General features: G+C 37.4%; 1 protein-coding gene across 1 annotated transcript in view; it reads left to right on the top strand.

Annotated features, from left to right (window-relative positions):
* LOC138320906 (integrator complex subunit 5-like) overlaps nt 1-21171 on the top strand; it is a 33934-nt gene extending 12763 nt beyond the window's left edge. Inside the window, exons 6-22 of the mRNA XM_069264209.1 lie at nt 1305-1506; nt 2043-2160; nt 2622-2697; nt 5469-5560; nt 8327-8385; nt 8900-9036; nt 10029-10137; nt 14153-14337; nt 14782-14978; nt 15200-15318; nt 17876-18073; nt 18923-19188; nt 19472-19542; nt 19796-19944; nt 20413-20517; nt 20655-20697; nt 21007-21171. Of these exons, the coding sequence (XP_069120310.1) occupies nt 1305-1506; nt 2043-2160; nt 2622-2697; nt 5469-5560; nt 8327-8385; nt 8900-9036; nt 10029-10137; nt 14153-14337; nt 14782-14978; nt 15200-15318; nt 17876-18073; nt 18923-19188; nt 19472-19542; nt 19796-19944; nt 20413-20517; nt 20655-20697; nt 21007-21101 (2221 nt within the window). The 3' untranslated portion in view covers nt 21102-21171. The remainder of the gene's footprint in view (nt 1-1304; nt 1507-2042; nt 2161-2621; nt 2698-5468; nt 5561-8326; nt 8386-8899; nt 9037-10028; nt 10138-14152; nt 14338-14781; nt 14979-15199; nt 15319-17875; nt 18074-18922; nt 19189-19471; nt 19543-19795; nt 19945-20412; nt 20518-20654; nt 20698-21006) is intronic.
* Nucleotides 21172-22684: the final 1513 nt, after the last annotated feature.

Here is a 22684-nt window from a genome sequence, read left to right as displayed (position 1 = left end):
GCCATCTTTGATTTTGGCAGTTGAATTTGTTAATATTTCTTGAGAACTACTGAAGGGATTTTGTTAAACTTCACATGGAGGTTACCCTTGGTCCCTAGTTGTGCCATATGGTTTTTGAGGCTGATCGGAAAAACAAGATGGCCGCCAGGCAGCCATCTTTGATTTTGGCAGTTGAAAGTTTGTTATCGATATTTCTTGAGAACTACTGAAGGGATTTTGTTCAAACTTCACATGGAGGTTACCCTTGGTCCCTAGTTGTGCCATACAGATTTTGAGGCTGATCGGAAAAACAAGATGGCCGCCAGGCAGCCATCTTTGATTTTTGATTCAAAGTTTGTTATCGCTATTTCTCAGAAAGTATTGAATGGATCTTTCTCAAATTTCACATGTAGGTTCCCCTCGGGCCCTAGTTGTGCATATTGTGATTTGGGTGACCGATTGATCAACAAGATGGCCTCCAAGGAGTCATCTTGGATTTTGATAGTTGAAGTTTGTTACCGCTATTTCTCAAAGATATTTGAATGATCTGTCTCAAATTTTTATGTAGTATCAGGCTTCATTTTGGACAGAGAAGGAGTCATCTGTTTGTATTAGTTGTTATGTATTCTAGTTGGGATCTCAAATTATATGTGGTTCCCTAGGCCTAGTTGTGATTTGATTTGGGATCGGTCAACAAAATTGCTGCCAGGCAGCCATCTTTGTTTTTTATATTCAAAGTTTGTTATCGCTATTTCTCAGAAAGTATTGAATGGATCTTTCTCAAATTTCACATGTAGGTTCCCCTAGGCCCTAGTTGTGCATATTGTGATTTGGGACCAATTGATCAACAAGATGGCCGCAAAGGAGTCATCTTGGATTTTGATAGTTGAAGTTTGTTACTGCTATTTCTCAAAAGGTACTGAAGCGATCTGTCTCAAATTTTATATGTAGTATGTTTGAAAAAAGTTTAAAAAGTAGAGAAAAGATCCATCTTTCCTTTGTCAGATATAGATCATTCTTTGGTGGGCGCCAAGATCCCTCTGGGATCTCTTGTATGTTTTCAGATCATGTTTTCCTGATTTTATGTTTCCAGATCATGTTTTCCTGATTTTATGTTTTCAAATCATGTTTTCCTGATTTTATGTTTTCAGATCATGTTTTCCTGATTTTATGTTTCCAGATCATGTTTTCCTGATTTTATGTTTTCAGATCATGTTTTCCTGATTTTATGTTTCCAGATCATGTTTTCCTGATTTTATGTTTCCAGATCATGTTTTCCTGATTTTTTGTTTCCAGATCATGTTTTCCTGATTTTATGTTGCCAGATCATGTTTTCCTGATACGATTATAACTCGAGTGTTGATGTGTGGTCTAAAAGATTTCTGTCAAAATGGAGGAAAGACAGCAGACTTGGAGATGATGTCGGAGGAAAGGATACCAAAGATGGCGTCTGTTGTTGGCATCCTGGGACACCTTGCTTCCAAACACAGCCAAGAAATACGCCTGGCTCTCATGAAACTGTTTGAGGTAGGCAATTTACTTATTGTTATTACTTTTAGATTGATAGCAGGATGGTCTGCATAAGATCATATCTTGACTTGTATCCATTTCAGTTGTTGGGTAAAAAATACTTTGGAAGAATTGATTGATGGGTAGAAAACTTCTATGTAAGAAAAGTTCTCAAGTTAATTTGTCCAATTGGTTCTGGTATGTCACCCAAGGAAATCTATAAAAAATACATTGAATTTCTGATGTTGTCAGCTTAAATTCCAATAACTAAGAGTGAGATTTGTTTAAATCAAGTTTAGATGCATTGATTGATTTATAGGAGGATTTATAGACTTACTGTAAATATATATAGATGTAAAGAACATGGATATCAAACCAACTTGTGGTAAGCTGGAACATGTCACTATAATACTGGAGTTTGTTTACCTGATTTAGATCTGATGTGATAAAGAATGGGGTGGCTTATGTGATACAATCTCCTCAGAAACTCTGGCTCATACAGATCCTCTGACCGAGTCATGGAGCCTACTGACATCTTGATTTTATTGATACAGGACAGTATACACACACAGAGCGACACATTGAAGGTGACAACTGTTCCGTTCCTTCTGCAGCTGGCCTCCATGTCACCCATGCTTCTCCAAATCCTGACCACCGACCTCATTCAAGGATGTAAGTGTATATTTCTGACAACATATTGATGAAGCATTATATGTAAACTTTACTCAAGTAAATGGGTTGACAGTAACACATTAGGTGTGACACCTTCCCTTTGTTACTGTACTGTAATTTTGACATAGCCCACCATTATACGTGTATAACATATTGCTGCACTGACATTGACCAATTTAGAGTTTGAGTAATACCATGTGACACCCAATTAGTGCCAATGAATAATGAACCAAACTGAAAATACAATTTTATAACCTTATCAATAAGGAAGTTGTACCTACACTTACACAGTCAATATCTTCTGTAAATGAATGGCTTGTCCTACAATGCTTTTTATGCTGAACAGTTTGCATTATGATATTGACACTATAAAATATGAGCTATGGATATTATAATAAGGAAACTCTACTATGACATGAACATTTAGTACTAAGATTAAACACTTTATATTGTATTTTCAGTGACTCCTAATGTACTTAACAAACTCAGCAGCCAGTTTGCTAATTGGAAGGGATCCAATCTCCATGAATATGAAAGGTAGATGTTGGATGGTATCTGTAAGATTGTGATTAAAACATGTCAATTATTATCTGAGGTACGTTAAAGGAGGGGACTTTAACTTTGTATTTGCCCTTCTATCTATCAAAAATTGGTAAATGTGACCTACTCTATGATCATTGACCTACTTTATAAAATAAGCTAGTCTAGTCCCTATATCTCAAACACTACTATCAGTGGGAGAAAATAATCCATTTGTATACATTAAATTCATATACAGTACGACAAATTGGGGAGATGAAAAAGTTTGTATACTCCCTAAAATTTCACACTTTACTCCAATGGGGAGGTGAATAAGTTTGTATGCTCCCTATTATTTCATACATTCCAATGGAGAAGTGAATAAGTTTGTATGTTCCCTATTATTTCATACATTCCAATGGTGCGATGAATTAGTTTGTGTGATCCCTATTGTTTCATACATTACTTCCAATGGGGAGGTGAATAAGTTTGTATGCTTCCTATAGCTATTATTTCATACATTCTAATGGGGAAGTGAATACGTTTGTGTGATCCCTATTGTTTCATACATTACTTCCAATGAGAAAGTGAATAAGTTTGTATGCTCCCTATTATTTCATACATTCCAATGGGGAGGTGAATAAGTTTGTATGATCCCTATTACTTCATACATTACTTCCAATGGGGAAGTGAATAAATTTGTATTCTCCTTATTATTTCATACATTCTGTAATCCAATGGGGAGGTGAACAAGTTTGTGTGATCCCTATTGTTTCATACATTACTTCCAATGGGGAGGTGAATAAGTTTATATGCTCCCTATTATTTCATACATTCCAATGGGGAGGTGAATAAGTTTGTGTGATCCCTATTGTTTCATACATTATTTCCAATGGGGAGTTGAATAAGTTTGTATGCTACCTATTATTTCATACATTCCAATGGGGAGGTGAATAAGTTTGTGTGATCCCTATTGTTTCATACATTACTTCCAATGGGGAGGTGAATAAGTTTGTATGCTTCCTATTATTTCATACATTACTTCCAATGGGAAGGTGAATAAGTTTGTATGCTTCCTATTATTTCATACATTACTTCCAATGGGAAGGTGAATAAGTTTGTATGCTCCCTATAGCTATTATTTCATACATTCTAATGGGGAAGTGAATAAGTTTGTGTGATCCCTATTATTTCATACATTCCAATGGGGAAGTGAATAAGTTTGTATGCTCTTTATTATTTCATACATTCCAATAGGAAGGTGAATAAGTTTGTATGCTCCCTGTTATTTCATACATTCCAATGGGGAGGTGAATAAGTTTGTGTTATCCTTATTGTTTCATACATTACCTCCAATGGGGAAGTGAATAAATTTGTATGCTACCTATTATTTCATACATTACTTCCAATGGGAAGGTGAATAAGTTTGTATGCTCCCTATAGCTATTATTTCATACATTCTAATGGGGAGTGAATAAGTTTGTGTGATCCCTATTATTTCATACATTCCAATGGGGAAGTGAATAAGTTTGTATGCTCCCTATTATTTCATACATTCCAATAGGAAGGTGAATAAGTTTGTATGCTCCCTATTATTTCATACATTCCAATGGGGAGGTGAATAAGTTTGTGTTATTCTTATTGTTTCATACATTACCTCCAATGGGGAAGTGAATAAATTTGTATGCTTCCTATTATTTCATACATTACTTCCAATGGGAAGGTGAATAAGTTTGTATGCTCCCTATTATTTCATACATTACTTCCAATGGGAAGGTGAATAAGTTTGTATGTTCCCTATTATTTCATACATTACTTCCAATGGGAAGGTGAATAAGTTTGTATGTTCCTAATTATTTCATAATTACTTCCAATGGGAAGGTGAATAAGTTTGTGTGATCCCTATTTTTTATACATTACTTCCAATGGGAAGGTGAATAAGTTTGTGTGATCCCTATTTTTCATACATTACTTCCAATGGGAAGGTGAATAAGTTTGTGTGTTTCATCCCTCCATATTTATTTCATACATTACTTCCAATGGGAAGGTGAATAAGTTTGTATGCTCCCTATAGCTATTATTTCATACATTCTAATGGGGAAGTGAATAAGTTTGTGTGATCCCTATTATTTCATACATTCATGGGGAATTACTCCTTAATGGGAAGGTTTGAATAAGTTTAGTTTGTGTTATCCTTATTGTTTCATACATTACCTCCAATGGGAAGTGAATAAATTTGTATGCCCTATTATTTCATACATTACTTCCAATGGGAAGGTGAATAAGTTTGTGCTCCCTATTATTTCATACATTACTTCCAATGGGAAGGTGAATAAGTTTGTGTGATCCCTATTTTTCATACATTACTTCCAATGGGAAGGTGAATAAGTTTGTGTGATCCCTATTTTTTATACATTACTCCCAATGGGAAGGTGAATAAGTTTGTGTGATCCCTATTTTTTATACATTACTCCCAATGGGAAGGTGAATAAGTTTGTGTGATCCCTATTTTTCATAATTACTTCCAATGGGAAGGTGAATAAGTTGTGATCCTATTTTTATACATATCCCATGAGAAGTAAATAAGTTTGTGTGATCCCTATTTTTCATAATTACTCCCAATGGGAAGGTGAATAAGTTTGTGTGAATATTTTTCATATTACTTCATGTGTGATCCCTATTTTTTATACATTACTCCCAATGGGGAGGTGAATATCCTTTATGTACCCTAATTTTCCTAACCTAACATTTTTGTGGGTTATGATTGGCTACGTTGTTTATTTTTACAGTTTCCTTAGTCTTGTTATTCATCTTATCACCATGATCGACGTCGGTTCCTACCAGGTGCTACAGTTCTTCCTTAACATGGCTGATCCTCAAGGTAAGTTGACCATGGCATAATCTGTCAGAATGATTACTTAAGGATTATGTAATTTTTAGCTCACCTGCTCCAAAGTACCAAGTTGAGCTTAGCGATACTGCAGTGTCCATCTGTCAACAATCAACTTCTTCTTAATAACCGTTGGTCAGAATTCACCGAAATTTAACTGGTGGCATCCTTATGGGGCACCAACTGAAAATTGTACAAATGGTTGGGCTGACCCCTCGGAGGCCTGAGGGGCGGTGCCAAAAGTGTCAATTTGGCTATTTCCATATAAACAACTCTTTTTTCGTAATATAAGCATTTGATAGCACTCATATTGCAATGGTAGCATCCTTATGAGGTTGGGATTCAAAATTGTACACATAGTGGGGCTGACCCTACAGGGGCCTGAGGGGCGGGGCCAAAAGGGTCAATCTGGCTATTTATATATAAACGACTACTTCTTTGAAACTAAGCATTGGATAGCACCCATATGGCTTTGGTAACATCCTTATGGGGTGGGGATTCAAAATTATACAAATTGTGGGGCTGACCCCAGGGGGGATGGAGTGGCGGGCTAAAAGGGTCAATTTGGTTATTAGGGATTTCCATTTACAGATGGAAATCCCTATTGTTATTTTTTTTTATTCTTATTTTTCTTCTTTTTTAGGTCACCTGAGACGAAGTCTCAAGTGACCTATTCTAATCGCCTTTTGTCCGTCGTCGTCCGTCGTCAGTCGTGCGTCGTCCGTCGTATGGCGATAAACAATTTACTTTTTCGACTTCTTCTCCAAAACTACTGAACCAAATTTGTTGAAATTTTGCAGAAACCTTCCATAGCCAAAGGTCAACCAAAATTGTGAATTATATGGTCCCAGCCACCCAGGAGCCTGAGGGGTGGGGCTAAAAGGGGTCAAATAGGCTAAAACTTCAAAAATCTTCTTCTGAAATTCCAGAAATGGTAGAATCAATTCTAATCATCTTTTGTCTGTCATCGTCCGTCGTGCATCGTGCGTCGTCCGTCGTATATCCGTAAACAATTTACATTTTTGACTTCTTCTCCAAAACTGTTGAAGCAATTTCAATGAAATTTTGCACAAACCGTCTAAGGCATAAGGCCAATCAAAATTGTGAATTATATGGTCCCCACCCCCCAGGGGGCTGTGGGAGGGGCCAAAAGGGGTAAAATTGAGTAAAATTTCAAAAATCTTCTTCTCTACTCACAGATGTGGTGGAATCAAATACACTTCATAGATAGAAAGGTCTTAAGGTCCTTTACAAAAATTGTGAATTATATGACCCTGGGGTCTCATGTCCCCCCCCCCCCCACTAGGGAGGGGTCAAGTTTACTATAGTTTATACAGGGAAAATACATTTGTGAGCATTATTTGGTCATTTGTACTAGGAAATGAGTCAAATGTTGTCAGAATGATCAGTATGAGAAGGCCATTGAATCCTTTAAACAATTTTTCAACGACTGACCCCCAGGGGCCTGAGGGGTGGGGCCAAAAGGGGTCAAATAGGCTAAAACTTCTAAAAATCTTCTTCTGAAATTCCAGAAATGGTAGAATCAAATACTCTTCATAAATTAAAAGGTCTTGAGGTCCTTTACAAAAATTGTGAATTATATGACCCTGGGGTCTCACGTTCCCCCCTTAGGGAGGGGGTCAAGTTTGCTATAGTTTATATAGGGAAAAGACATTTTTGAGCATTATTTGGTCATTTGTAATAGGAAATAAGTCAAATGTTGTCAGAATTATCAGTATGAGAAGGCCATTGAATCCTATTAACAATTTTTCCACGACTGACCCCCAGGGGCCTGAGAGGTGGGGCCAAAAGGGGGTCGAATAGGCTAAAACTTCAAAAATCTTCTTCTGAAATTCCAGAAATGGTAGAATCAAATACTCTTCATATATTAAAAGGACTTGAGGTCCTTTACAAAAATTGTGAATTATATGACCCTGGGGTCTCACGTTCCCCCCTGGGGAGGGGATAAAGTTTACTATAGTTTATACAGGGAAAAGACATTTTTGAGCATTATTTGGTCATTTGTAATAGGAAATAAGTCAAATGTTGTCAGAATTATCAGTATGAGAAGGCCATTTAATCCTATTAACAATTTTTCCACGACTGACCTCCAGGGGCCTGAGAGGTGGGGCCAAAAGGGGTAAATAGGCTAAAACTTCAAAAATCTGCTTATGATATTCCAGAAATGGCAGAATCAAATACTCTTCATAGATTGAAAGGTCTTGAGGTCCTTTACAAATATTTTGAATTATATGACCCTGGGGTCTAAGGTTCCCCCCTGGGGAGGGGGATCAAGTTTACTTAAGTTTATATAGGGAAAACACATTTATGAGCATTATTTTCTTAATTTTCAATAGGTCAAACTTGATTAGAATTATTACCCTGTGATAGCATCATCATATCCATATTGGTCCTGGTCAACCTCCAGGGGTAGATGGGCGGGGCCAAAAGGGGTCAAAATGACTAAAATAAGAAAAAAAAAATCTTCTGAATTCACAGATTTGATGGAACCAAATACTCTTCATAGATTGAAAAGTCAGTTATAAAATCACTGACTGGTTTCAAGGGCCTGATGGGCCAATATATAGTGTTTTTGTGTCTTTGTTTCATTCTGTATCCGAACTCAGGTGACCGCTAAGGCCCATGGGCCTCTTGCTTTCTTATTTCCACAAATCTTGTTAGCAGGATAACCGCCTATTAGATTGTTCATATTAATTGATTCTTTAAACCTAACCATTTATGCTATTTTGTCCCCAGAGAAGCCAGGAACAGAGATGCCCAATGCAGAAGTGAGACAGACATGTGCTGTACTGTTGGTAAGTGTTTACACAGTATTTTAGGCTAAAGAAGGAATACAAGATTGTTGAAATGATTGACCTTGACCTTTCTTTAAGGTGATGGGGTTCAAAAATAAACTTCTTTTATAAGTAAGAGTTTTCTGAGACCTGATATTGTACTTAATCCCAGTATTAAGCACTGTCCAAAGGGATGAACCAGATACAAGAACTGGTCCGTGATGTGATAAAGAACAGTACCGTAACCCCAACTTAAGGTCACCAGAATGAATTTGCCAAAATATAATAATTTCTCACATGACTTTGACTCCTTCAAAAAACTGTCCTCAAATTTGCCTTTATCAAAATGAAACTGGCCATTTAGAAAAGTGGTCCTTTTAAGTGTATAGAAAAGTGGCCCCAATACATGTTTTACTGTGTTTCATATGACAATATTGGTGGTGATCAATTTATAAAACAATTCTTTGATTTGTTCTTTATATAGATGTAAGTCAATAGCAACTCTCAGTGGTCACTCTTATGTTATTTTTTCCAGAATCGCTTAGTGACTGAACTACAGAGAGCGGTGTTTCATCGCCAGAGAGATGGCAAGAGTGACGTCCCTTTGTTAGCTTCTCTTACTCCACAGGCTATCAATATCACAGACATGTTACTCAACAGTCAGGGACACAGGTAGGTCCTTCATATTACTTAACAGTAAGGGACACAGGTAGGTTGTTCATGTTACTCAACAGACAGGGACACAGGTAGGTCATTCATGTTACTTAACAGACAGGGACACAGGTAGGTCATTCATGTTACTTAACAGTCAGGGACACAGGTAGGTCATTCATGTTACTCAACAGTCAGGGACACAGGTAGGTCATTCATGTTACTTAACAGACAGGGACACAGGTAGGTTGTTCATGTTACTCAACAGACAGAAACACAGGTAGGTCATTCATGTTACTCAACAGACAGGGAAACAGATAGGTCCTTCGTGTTACTTAACAGTCAGGAACACAGGTAGGTACTTCATATTATTTAACAGTCAGGGACACAGGTAGGTTCTTCATGTTACTTAACAGTCAGGGACACAGGTAGGTTGTTCATGTTACTTAACAGACAGGGACACAGGTAGGTCATTCATGTTACTCAACAGACAGGGACACAGGTAGGTCCTTCATATTACTTAACAGTCAGGAACACAGGTAGGTCCTTCATATTACTTAACAGTCAGGGACATAGGTAGGTCCTTCATATTACTTAACAGTCAGGGACACAGGTAGGTTGTTCATGTTACTTAACAGTCAGGGACACAGGTAGATCAGTCATGTTACTCAATTGACAGGGACACAGGTAGGTCCTTCATGGTACTGGACACTCAGGGACTCAGGTAGGTCCTTCATTTTACTCAACAGTCTCAATCATTTGAGAAAAAAGGAATTATGAAGTTACTCTTAAAATGTTCCATTGGATCCTGGTCATATTTTTTACATGTACATTAGTTTGGCATTGATTTTAAATAATTTAGATGAATATGTTAAGTACAGATGAAAAAGGTATTGAAAAATTCGATATTAAATCATGAACCTACAAACCTTTAAAATCATATTTACCAGGGTTGATATTGGACTTTCATTGATGTCTTTCAGAGTTTGATTCCAATGATTTCTCTGTTGTAGGGCAGAATGTCTGGTGAAGCTATTATCTTTCATTGGTTTGTATAACGGAGAGGATTGCACAGCTGAAATCCTGGCATATATCATCACAGAGTCCAAAGAATGGAACCAGGTAATTATATAAGTCCAGCAGTATAATGGAGACAATGCATGACTGTTAAAGTGAACAGTCGGGCAAGGATGGCTAAAGTCGGTAAAAATGGTGTGAATGTATCCAGTACTATTTCTTATGAAATAGAAAAATAAAATCTCTTGTCAAAATCTGTCTGCGTACGAAGAAATTAATTTAAAGTATGGGAATTCTAAAACGTCCTCCCGGCTCACTATGTGTGGTTACATTTCCACGCAGCCTCGCTTTCAATGCTTTCAACTTTTCTTTACTTAAATGGTCAGAACTGGGAAACTAAGCAGAACTTGACCATTGTATTAATATGTGAGAACTTTTGGAAGGCCAATGAACGCATTTAGACTGGTTTTCTTTGCCCGTCTATTCACTTTAAATGTAGTTTGATGGTGGGTGCCATATTCCTACCTATTCCTCCTCTTTTAGGAACACTTTTTAGATAACTTTGAAAGCATTACAGGATTCAGAAACTTGTGAATAAGCATTCTGTAGAAACTTAGATTGAATATATGGTAGAAATATTTATTCATAGGACATACATACACCATGATGACATGGAGAGAATGAAAGTGATAGCATCATTAACATAACTCATCTATTGTCTCCTTGATCATATGTTCCTACTTGAATTAAGTTGATTTGGAATTCCATAGGAGCTTTTGTTCCTTAGAACATTGACACCTTATTAGATAACACCTAGACAGTTGAATAGATCTTCATTTTACCTTCATTGTAACAACACTAGGTACAAATGATCAGAATGCAGACACATGACTTGTGACTGTGACTCAACCATGGACAATAAACCAGCTGTTTCACAACTGCTGTGCTCATTTTCATTTAACTTGTTTGCTTCATTAAAGATATCTTTTCTATAGAATGTGAATATTGAGAGATATTAATTATAATACTGGTTTCATATTAGCATAATAGATTCAAAAACAACTAGAAATTGTCATAGACAATTTGGCAGGCTTAATTTTCACTATATTTAGTTTACAATACCGTCATTGCCAGGTAAGTTAAGAACTAGGTAATGCATGGGTTTTGAAGTTGTAACCAATAAATGACCTTGACTTTCAGCCCTGAATAAAAGTGTTTTAGTGAAGATCCAATTCATATTTCCAAATTCGTTCGAGCAAATGATAACGAGATCGAATGCACCTTAACGTCATCTTGGATTTTGTCATTTGACGTTTCTTATCGCTATTTCTCAGAAAGCACTAAAGGGATATTTCTGAAATTTCACGTGTAGGTTCCCCTTGGTCCCTAGTTATGCATATTGCATTTTGGGACCAATCGGAAAACAACATGGCCGACAGGTGGAGGAAGCAGGGAAAGAAGGAAAAGCAGAGAAAAGATTAGTCTTACAAAGATCCAATAAAGTTCACTCAATGGTGGGCGCCAAGATCCCTCTGGGATCTCTTGTTATAACAAGTTATTATTAGAAAAACATTGCCCTGTAGATTATCTTCAAATAACATAATTGCATGAAAGCTGTAAAACCAATGATAAGTTAGTTATGACAATTTAAACAATTTATTTATGATATGTGTATTTGACCCCTGTGAACTTGAATATGTGTCAAGGTCATTCCTAGTGTCTGACTTTATAGCCCATCCCCTGGACATCTTATATATGAAATATGAGGATCCTAGACCTTACAGAACTTCAGGAGAAAAGTTTTCAAGTTTATTGTTAAAAACAGGACCTTTAACATTTGACTCTTACCGAAAACCGGAAGTTGCCATTTTTTGTAATAACATGTAGAGAGAAAAAGTTTACGCTTTAGATCATCTGCAAAAAATATTACTGGATGAAATCTGTGAAAAGAACTGTTAGTGAGTTATAAGCATTTTTAAATTTTAAGATATAACGTCATAGCGGCCATTTTGTTTTTTTGATGAAGATGAAAATCATATCGAACGTTAGAGAACATTAGAGGGATCTTTTCTATAGCAATTGCAGACTATATTTAGTCATTCAGTTCGACAATATATAATGTTAAACATTTTGGCGGGAATTTAGCAAAGATCAAAGGATTGTTTTTCAAAATGGCATACAGCATTAACCGGAAGTGCTACCGAAAAATAAAAGACACCAAATTCATCAGAATGACATTCTGCATCGATATGTAAAAAGAAATTTCACAAAATCAAAAAAATAAAAATTCGTGAAAATTGACCCCATAGCGAACTTTTTTGTTTGACCTTTAACCTAATTGCTGTAATTGAATAAAAGTTAGTCTTTTATACGATCTACATAAAACATCAAAAATATTTGCTGTATCTTAAACGGTTTTTGAGTTATGGCTGTTTTAAACTTTTTAGGTATGACGTCATGGTGGCCATCTTGGATTTTTGACCTACTTAAAAGTGTTGCAGTCACCCCTTCAATTCATGCCATACAATATAACAATAAGGCCATTGGCATACCTCTTACCATTTTGAAGATCTTTTGGACACAAAAAAAGTGTAGAATAATAATTAACTTACATTATATATAATAATAATAATAAAAATACTGTAAGAGGTATCTTCATAATTTCAATTGTTCTGAAATCAGATCGATTTTTGAAGTGTTCCAGCAAAATTAATGTAGTGTAATTTACTTACTTTTGGAGAAAATCGACTTTTTGTGTCCCTATTTCCCTGATACAAATATTCACTGTTGCCATACTTGGAAGGTCTTTATCACTACAGTGTTTATTACCATTGAACACAAGCGTTTTGACGCCCTTCGTAGGTTAAGTTCATTTACGAATTTAAAGTCAACAAAAAAAAACGGAGCAATATCAAGAAATTGTACAATGCATTTCAGCTCTTATGCCGACATAAGTCGGGCACAGAACTCGATACCATATAATAAGAAAATAATAGTTGCAATAGGAAAATATTACGATGTCAGTAAAAAAATGTTTAATTTCTTTCGTTTGATTCAGTTACTAAATTTGATGACTTGATCCCAAACATTCCAGTGACGTCACTTATAGTGAATGAAACGACAGACAGTCCCGCCAAACAGTGACGTCACAATCACCGGAATGACGTCGCTTACATATTTCCCACGGTGGTAAAAAGGAGTACACACTCATTCGATTTAGTAAATGCATCTTTTCTTGATCATCAAAGTGGCGTTTTGCTTTGAGCGAAATCGCGTAAATAACAGGCAATTTGCTTTCGTTTTGAATACCATCTTCTGTAAGTATAATGAAAAAGTTGCAGGATAAACAGTATACACGGTCACTATCTTACAATACAAGTTTTATTTTGGTGTCGACAGGGAAATCCGAGACGACTCGGCAAAACCTCCTCATCTCACCTCATATTAATTATAGCAAAATAAAAATGTCCAACGTTGGAAATATTGCAAGTACATTAATTATTTACATAAACCAGTAATTAGAATAATCATTTAATTTGCAAATCCCATACCCCGCCTGCAAGGAGAGGTCCTTAGCCTATCGCTACCCACGATGCTATCGATTGTGGTCTTATATTATGTAACTTTTCATGGTATTAAATCTAGATATATCTGTTTTCGACAGTTAAACTTCTATGAACATGTGTAAAGCAAGCAGTCTCAAGTGCTATTCCGAGACCGTAAAATGCAACAAAAACACAGGTTCAGCCAAAACACAGGGGCACGTAAATTATGACAGAAACATTTACTAGTAAAATGATACGTATGTCATTTAAAGGTATTGGAGACCTTTTGATATGCACGTGAATATCATGACGTTCCAAGTGCCTGCCCGTATTACTTTTGTGAAAAATGAATAATACATATATGTTATAAAATTCGGTTAGCTTTTTTATTATCATTATTGTTATATACACTGTATGTGATATTTAACAAAAACACAGGTTTTACCTAAGAAGCCAATGATATATATAATGTAAGTATCGGTTAAATGTAATAATAATAATAAAAAACAGAACAAAAACAATAGGTCTATTCACCACATGGTGTCAGCCCTAATTAACCATTGTTAATTGTACAGTTGAAGCGGTTCCTGGAGCTACAGCTGGTGAAGGAAGTTCGACTTGGGGATATCCTGGGCCGTACCACATGTAAACTGATGGCCTACCTTCAGCCTCCTATTGTGTACTGTCCTCAACGCCTCCTTAAAAATGTCCTAACGCTGCTACAACAGGAGAATAAGGCCAGAGAAAACAAAGTTATACGGTAGGTTGTCTTCTCTTGTTAGAAGGTGTAGGCATGGTTAACAGTACCATATAACTGACACTGGCCAAGGTGATATGTATTTATATTCCTTTCTTGTCAAGTATCTTTTTCATCCTCATGTCTGTCGGTTATGCTATATATATCACAGTATTTGTCCAATAGAATCTCTGTAGAATTACTACTTGTTCTATTTTTGTCTTTGGGTTATGATCAAGGAGAACATATAGTATACCTTGAGGGAATTCATGCAGTTCCTGTGGGATCGAACTGTTCTAATGTTAAGGAAAATGGAAGCTTTTCAATTTTGATTTTTCCAGAAGTAGCATTAAGGCCTTAGGGCCTAAAAATTTTTTTTTATGTTTGTTGTCAACTAGTTGTCATATGAGTTTTAACATATAAATCTCTATAGTTGTAGGCCACTGAAGCCTTTTGTTGTTATTACAGATCAACACTGCTGTTTTACATGCGAGAAAATTGGGAATCACTAATACCACTTTTGTCTCACACTGACCTCACTGTTACCATGAAAACGCTCCAGATTCTGGAGATTGTGGGCCTGACCAGACCAATGTCTAGTGTGTCAGCCATTCGAATGTCCTCTGCCCTTGTTATTGTGTTCTTTAAATCACTGGAATTGACAGGTTAGTCTATATGTCAAATAACTGGTACTGTGTAACATGAAATATTGTATGCATTTTTGTTTGGAGCTTTGGTATAATTACATATAGAAATATTCATGGTAAGCCGATGGAACAAAAGTGACAATAACTTAATATTCATGTGTGTTTTAGCTGAATACATTATAATTCATGATTATATCACTTTGCTGCTTAAGGTTTCTGATATAAAATGTTGTATACAGATGCCCACAAGGCACAGCGGTCAGTACAGGTGTGTAAACAGTGTCTTCTTCAGCTATGCCATCATAGCTTTATCCAGTGTATCCTACTACGCTTCCTTCTGGAGGGAATTACTAACACGGTAAGATTACCTACAGAAGGTAAACTCATTTTCGTTGCCTCGGTAACCAGCTGGTCACTATACCCAAGTTTGCTAAAATGGTCAATAAGGCATAGGTTTGTATCTGTTTTTTTCTCACTTTGTCAATTATTGTAACATATATGAATATTAATTATTTGACACATCATGCTTTAATAACAGTTAGCGTGGAAACAAAATGGAGTAATATTTGGTTGCCATGATCTCAAGGGTAGGGGGGAATTTTAGTTAATTGCTAACAGGGTAATTTATTAGCTCACCTGGTTCGAAGGACCGAGGTGAGCTTATGGGATACCGCAGCGTCCGGCGTCCGGCGTCCGGCATCCGTCCGGCGTCCGTCAACAATCGACTTCTTCTCCATAACCACTGGTCGGATTTCAACAAAATTTGACTGGTAGCATCCTTATGGGCTACTAACTGAAAATTGTACAAATGATGGGGCTGATCCCCCAGGGGCCTGAGGGGCGGGGCCAAAAGGGGTCAATTTGGCTATTTCCATATAAACGACTTCTTCTCTGAAACCAAGCATGGGATAGCACCCATAATGCAATGGTAGCATCCTTATAGGGTGGGGATTCAAAATTGTACAAATGATGGGGCTGACCCCCCGGGGGCCTGAGGGGCGGGGTCAAATGGGGTCAATTTGGCTATTTCCACAAAATCGACTTCTCTCTGAAACTAAGCAGGTCACCATAATTTGGTTAGGGTGGGGATTCAAAATATTTGATGGTGACCCCCGGGGGGCCTGAGGGGGGGTCAAAAGGGGTAATTTGGCTATTTCCATATAACGACTTCTTCTCTGAAACCAAGCATGGGATAGCACCCATAATGCAATGGTAGCATCCTTATAGGGTGGGGATTCAAAATTGTACAAATGATGGGGCTGACCTCCCGGGGGGCCTGAGGGGCGGGGTCAAAAGGGGCCAATTTGGCTATTTCCATATAAACAACTTCTTCTCTGAAACTAAGCATGGTATAGCACCCATAATGCAATGGTAGCATCCTTATAGGGTGGGGATTCAAAATTGTGCAAATGATAGGGCTGACCCCCCGGGGGCTGAGGGGCGGGGCAAAAGGGGCCAATTTGGCTATTTCCATATAAACGACTTCTTCTCTGAAACTAAGCATGGTATAGCACCCATAATGCAATGGTAGCATCCTTATAGGGTGGGGATTCAAAATTGTGCAAATGATAGGGCTGACCCCCCCGGGGGCCTGAGGGGCGGGGTCAAAAGGGGTCAATTTGGCTATTTCCATATAAATGACTTCTTCTCTGCAACTAAGCATGGTATAGCACCCATAATGCAATGGTAGCATCCTTATAGGGTGGGGATTCAAAATTGTGCAAATGATAGGGCTGACCCCGGGGCTGACCCCCGGGGGCCTGAGGGGCGGGGTCAAAAGTGGTCAATTTCCATATAAATGACTTTTTCTCTGCAACTTAACATGGGATTACGCTCATAATGCAATGGTTACATCCTTATAGGGTTTGGATTCAAAATTTTGCAAATGATGGGGCTGACCCCCCGGGGGCCTGAAGGGTGGGGTCAAAAGGGGTTAATTTAGCTATTTCCATATAAACGACTTCTTCTCTGCAACTAAGAATGGAAGAGCACTTATAATGCAATGGTAGCATCCTTATAGGGTTGGGATTTGAAATTGTACAAATGATAGGGCTGACCCCCGGGGCCTTAGACGGCAATAGATGCGAGGTCAAAAAGGTCAATTAGGCTACTACTTTCATATAAATTACTTTGTCTCTGAACCTATGTATTGGATAGCATATTTGTATGGTATCAATAGCATCATTGTATGGTTGTGATTCAAAATTAAACTTTGGGAGTCAATTTTGCTTATTTTTCTAATTGTCAGAGTCTTGTGATAATTACTAACAAAAAACCAGGTGAGCGATACAGGCCCTCTGAGCCTCTTGTCTTATAATAGGATGAAATTATATTCTTACCAACAGGTTTAGGTTACCATATTACCGATAGGATAATATAATCTTATAAGTTTTGCACATATAAGTCATTCAGCTGTTTTAGTACAGTGCTAACATTTCTCAACATTATCTTTTGGCAATAAAGATATATTTTCTTAGGTTATTTCTCAAAGTCAGGATTGAGCTAACTAGACTTCACCCTTTACTGTGGTAATTTAAATGTATGTTCCTCATAACAAATAGGAGGAGGTTAATTCATTATACCTAAAGAAGTAAAGGGGGTGGGTACTGGAATCACTCTGTCCATCTGTCTCTGTAGACACAACTTTGTCCGGCAAACTCCTCCTAAACTACTGGACAGATTTTGATAAAATTTGATACACAGAACCCTGATGTGAAGGGGAGTTATGTAAGTTATATATAAAAGGTGTCTGCAATGTCCTCTATTAAGGGGAGTATAAGTCAGCGACAGTTCTAGTTAACAAGAGGGTAAGATTACTTTTAATCATTAGAAAGTAAAATGATTGCCAATTCTTTGAACTAAGAATTTAATATGGGAGAATAATCAACCTGAATGAGATTCTTGTTATATTGTAGGACACAAGTTTATTGTTTGGTGCTAAGCCATCGTCTGGCGATGAGCATAGGGATCAGAACCCAAAGGTCTCACTTCTGGTGGAGAACAGTAAACATGGTACAACACTTACCTTACCTCGCTCACAGTCCAGTGTGTTCCATGCTGGGGTCATAGGTAGTGGACTGAGGTCAAGGTCATCGGGGACGTGTTTATCACAGGTGAGTTTAATATAATTAAGTCAGAGGTCAAGGGCGTCCTCAGAAATAATGGTTTAGTGAGATAACATATACGCAAGATTTCATATATCACATGATTGCAAATTAGTCTCTGTTTAATACAGTATTTAGCAAAACTACCATTCCCAAAATACCATTCGCTGAAACTGCAGTAATTTCCAATAATTATTGTAACATTTATAAATACTGATATGAGCCCTTATTCAGGTGGTAGAATGTACACTAAATATACACTATACATTGATCATATTCAGGCAGTAAGATGTACTATATGTCCATATTCAGGCAGTAGGATACACGCTATGTCCATATTCAGGCAGTAGGATGTACTATATGTCCATATTCAGGGAGTAGGATGTACTATATGTCCATATTCAGGCAGTAGGATGTACGCTATGTCCATATTCAGGCAGTAGGATGTAGGCTATGTCCATATTCAGGCAGTAGGATGTAGGCTATGTCCATATTCAGGCAGTGCGATGTATGCTATGTCCATTTTCAGGCAGTAGGATGTACTATATGTCCATTTTCAGGCAGTAGGATGTACTATATGTCCATATTCAGGCAGTAGAATGTACACTAAATGTACACCATACACTGATCATATTCAGGCAGTAGGATGTACGCTATGTCCATATTCAGGCAGTAGGATGTACGCTATGTCCATATTCAGGCAGTGGGATGTACGCTATTTCCATATTCAGGCATAGAATGTACTATATGTCCATATTCAGATGGTAGAATGTACACTAAATGTACACTTGTACGCTATGTCCATATTCAGGCAGTAGGATACACACTATGTTTACACTATGCTTGTATATTTGACAGGTACATGTAAAACGTAACAAAAGATGCCTACTGGATATACTACATACCTGCTCAAGACACAACTCTGATAACAATGTTGATGTTACCATGGAAACTGATACCGTCCAATCACATCCATTCCGTGATAAGGTCCGCCCTCTGACCTTGAGTGATGACCTTTGTCGTATGATTGGCAGTCTAATAACAGAACTGACCACTCCAGATGTACTGTATAACAACATCCGATTCTGGCCAGAAGAGGACTCTTTGCGCTTTACTGTAGAACGGTATCTATAAACTCTAACACTGAACCAATAACCTCAATTTGGTTTGTATTCCAATGAATTTTCATGTCCCATTGAAATAAAGAAGACTCCCTAAGTTTTAATTCCCTTCAAAACACTACTTGTCAAAAAGTTGTAAAAGGATTTCTTAAAACCATATTTGGTCAGATACATCCTTGGGGGAAGGAAAAAGGGCTTTCATAAATTTTGGTTCTTGTTCTGATTTATCAGTACAATATATTTTACTGTCTTTATATATTTTATCCTGATATTTTGATGCTTTCAGAGATCTTTATGTTTGGAAAGTGTTTGAAGAAAATCCTGTACTATGGGATGTAATTGAGTTATACTCTGGAAGTAAGTATCATGACTGAAAACCAGAAAGCTATGACAATTTGTTTTGTACAGTTTGATCTTCAACCATTCTACAATTCTACTGGGATTTTTTGTTTTGTATAATATCCTCTATCTGGACCAAAAAGTTTCCGATCAAAGGGCCAGCTATAAAATTGCTGGTTGCAGTTGCACAGGCGTTAATTTGAATGCTGTATATAAGGAATCTTCAAAAATTTGTTATTTTACAAAGTTACATATACATTGTGTGTTACAGACTCCCTTGCAATGTGTCGGTGCTCTCCAGTACTTAAATCTCTGATGGCAGCTCTAATGAACCACTTTGAGTGTTCTCGTCTTCTGCGGGCCTGTGACACACCAAAGCAGAACGAATGTGCTTGTCGTCTGATACACTGCCTGTCGCGGGTAAAATAGCTTTTAATTTGTGTGGATTTATAACCGGAACATTGTACTGTATTGCTTGGTAAAATTAGTTTGTATGTATATTCTGATGAAAGAGTTTTGAGATAAAATTGGAACATTGTTTACTTAGCTTGGTAAAATTAAGTTTGTATCTATATTCTGATAAGAACAATTAGTTATTAAAATCATATTGAAATTTTATTAAATTGACTGATGAAAGATTTTATGAATGTATACTTTGAGGAAAACAGGATAGATCTATGATATTTCAACCCCACCCTTGTCCATCCTGTAACATTCACCATCCTGTCCATATTACTGTACATATGGAGGCAGCAGGGGCATTTGTGTTTTATAAACATTTTTAGGGTTTTTCAAAAACTTTATCAACATCATTTTCACTAACTGAAAACCTATGTATTACTAATGCTTTGTTTACGCAAACACTAGGTTTTTTGTGTGTCTTTGTAGAGTTCACTACTGCCGTATCCTCTGAAGTATGTGTCAGAGTTGTTTGCCCTTGTTTCATCATACGAGGCCTATTTATTACTACTAGCAGTTTGGAAATACATGAAGGTAAACATATTCAGTGTTTTTGAACATTCAAAATGTCCTTCAGAATAGATTATAGAATGTCTGTTAACAAATAACAAAAAGTGAAGTGTGATTGTGATACACTCATGATGTAAAAAAGACACAAATATCTGTTTCAGGAAAACCCTCCAACAGAGGATCCAGAGGAAGCAAAGCGACGGGGTTAGTATTCAGGGTCAGAGTGGTATAATGGCACTGTGATAGTATCCTACATTAGGTCACCTTGCATACTTCTATAAGTCTTAATTAAGATACCAGTAAAACGTTTATCATCGTATGCAAGATTACAAGATGGTCAGTTCCTCAGGACCTTAAAACTCTTGGCCATTCTGAACATTTGAGATTTCAGCTGTGACACTACACAGTATAGAACACTCAGAGACAGAAGTCATAATGTCCTTTTATATACATGAACTATTTATGTTATCTTGAGACCTTTGGCTGTTCATCATTGGTTTTCTGTCTTTTCAGTGTGTGAAACTCGCCATACAGATGTTGTAAGAGCGATTCTCCATAGTAACATAGACAAGATGGGTCACCTCTTCTTCAGATTCTTCAAGGAATGATACCTTACTGATGGAGGCCATGTTGGAACTTTTCTTAGTGTTTACACTTGTTAATAAATTGTTAAATGTACATCAAGAGCTTGTTTTACTTAATTAATGAATGACATTCTGCATTTGCTTATCAGAGTTATCTGCCCCTGCAGGTTGATATTGACAGCAGCGTTGTGATTGCAAGCGTAACATCATACTTTTTAAAATAAAATAATTATATAATGCAAGTTTTGCTTGTATATTGATGACATCACAATATATACCTACCAACAAGGGAGATAACTCTAATATACAAAAACAAAATATTAATGTCCATAAACTTGGAAGTTTTGGTGTTTACATTCTTATCTCTGTATATAACAATCTCGAAGTTACACTGGCATGGCTGGTTATATACTACTGTATACCAAGGAATGTTCATTGATCATTAATGGTAACATTGGCACCACAAATATAAAAACATGGTATTCATTAAGTGCAAAAAAATTAGAATGTTGAACACAAAATTACAACCCTTCCAGAATTTTCTTCTCTTTAACACAGTTTAATAAGTAAAGCCAAACACCAATGTACGTCTGCTTGTATTTATTAGCTCACCTGGTCCGAAGGACCGAGGTGAGCTTATGGGATACCGCAGCGTCCGGCGTCCGGCGTCTGGCGCCAGGGTCCGGTCCGTCCGTCAACAATCGACTTCTTCTCCATAACCACTGGTCGGGATTTCAACAAAATTTGACTGGTAGCATCCTTATGGGCTACTAACTGAAAATTGTACAAATGATGGGGCTGACCCCCCGGGGGCCTGAGGGGCGGGGCCAAAAGGGGTCAATTTGGCTATTTCCATATAAACAACTTCTTCTCTGAAACCAAGCATGGGATAGCACCCATAATGCAATGGTAGCATCCTTATAGGGTGGGGATTCAAAATTGTACAAATGATGGGGCTGACCCCCCGGGGCCTGAGGGGCGGGGTCAAATGGGGTCAATTTGGCTATTTCCATATAAACGACTTCTTCTCTGAAACTAAGCAAGAGATAGCACTCATAATGCAATGGTAGTATCGTTATAGGGTGGGATTCAAAATTGTACAAATGATGGGGCTGACCCCGAGGGGCCTGAGGGCAATTTGGCCCATATAACGACTTCTTCTCTGAAACAAGCATGGTAGCACCCATAAAGCAATGGTAGCATCCTTATATTCAAATTTGGTGGGACCCCCGGGTGAGGGGGGTCATTTGCTTTTCCTAAAAGACAAAATTGTGCAAAATGATGGGGCTGGTGGTCCAAATGGCTGACCCCGGGGGCCTGAGGGGCGGGGTCAAAAGGGGCCAATTTGGCTATTTCCATATAAACGACTTTTTCTCTGAAACTAAGCATGTATAGCACCCATAATACAATGGTAAGCATCCTTTATAGTGTGGGGATTCAAAATTGTGCAAATGATAGGTCCCCCGGGGGCCTGAGGGGGGGGGTCAAAAGGGGTCAATTTGGCTATTTCCATATAAATGACTTCTTCTCTGCAACTAAGCATGGTATAGCACCCATAATGCAATGGAAGCATCCTTATAGGGTGGGGATTCAAAATTGTGCAAATG

The sequence above is a fragment of the Argopecten irradians genome, chromosome 4, assembly GCF_041381155.1.
Source record: "Argopecten irradians isolate NY chromosome 4, Ai_NY, whole genome shotgun sequence".
Lineage (NCBI taxonomy): Eukaryota > Metazoa > Mollusca > Bivalvia > Pectinida > Pectinidae > Argopecten > Argopecten irradians.
This window is presented reverse-complemented; position numbering and strand designations above follow the sequence as displayed.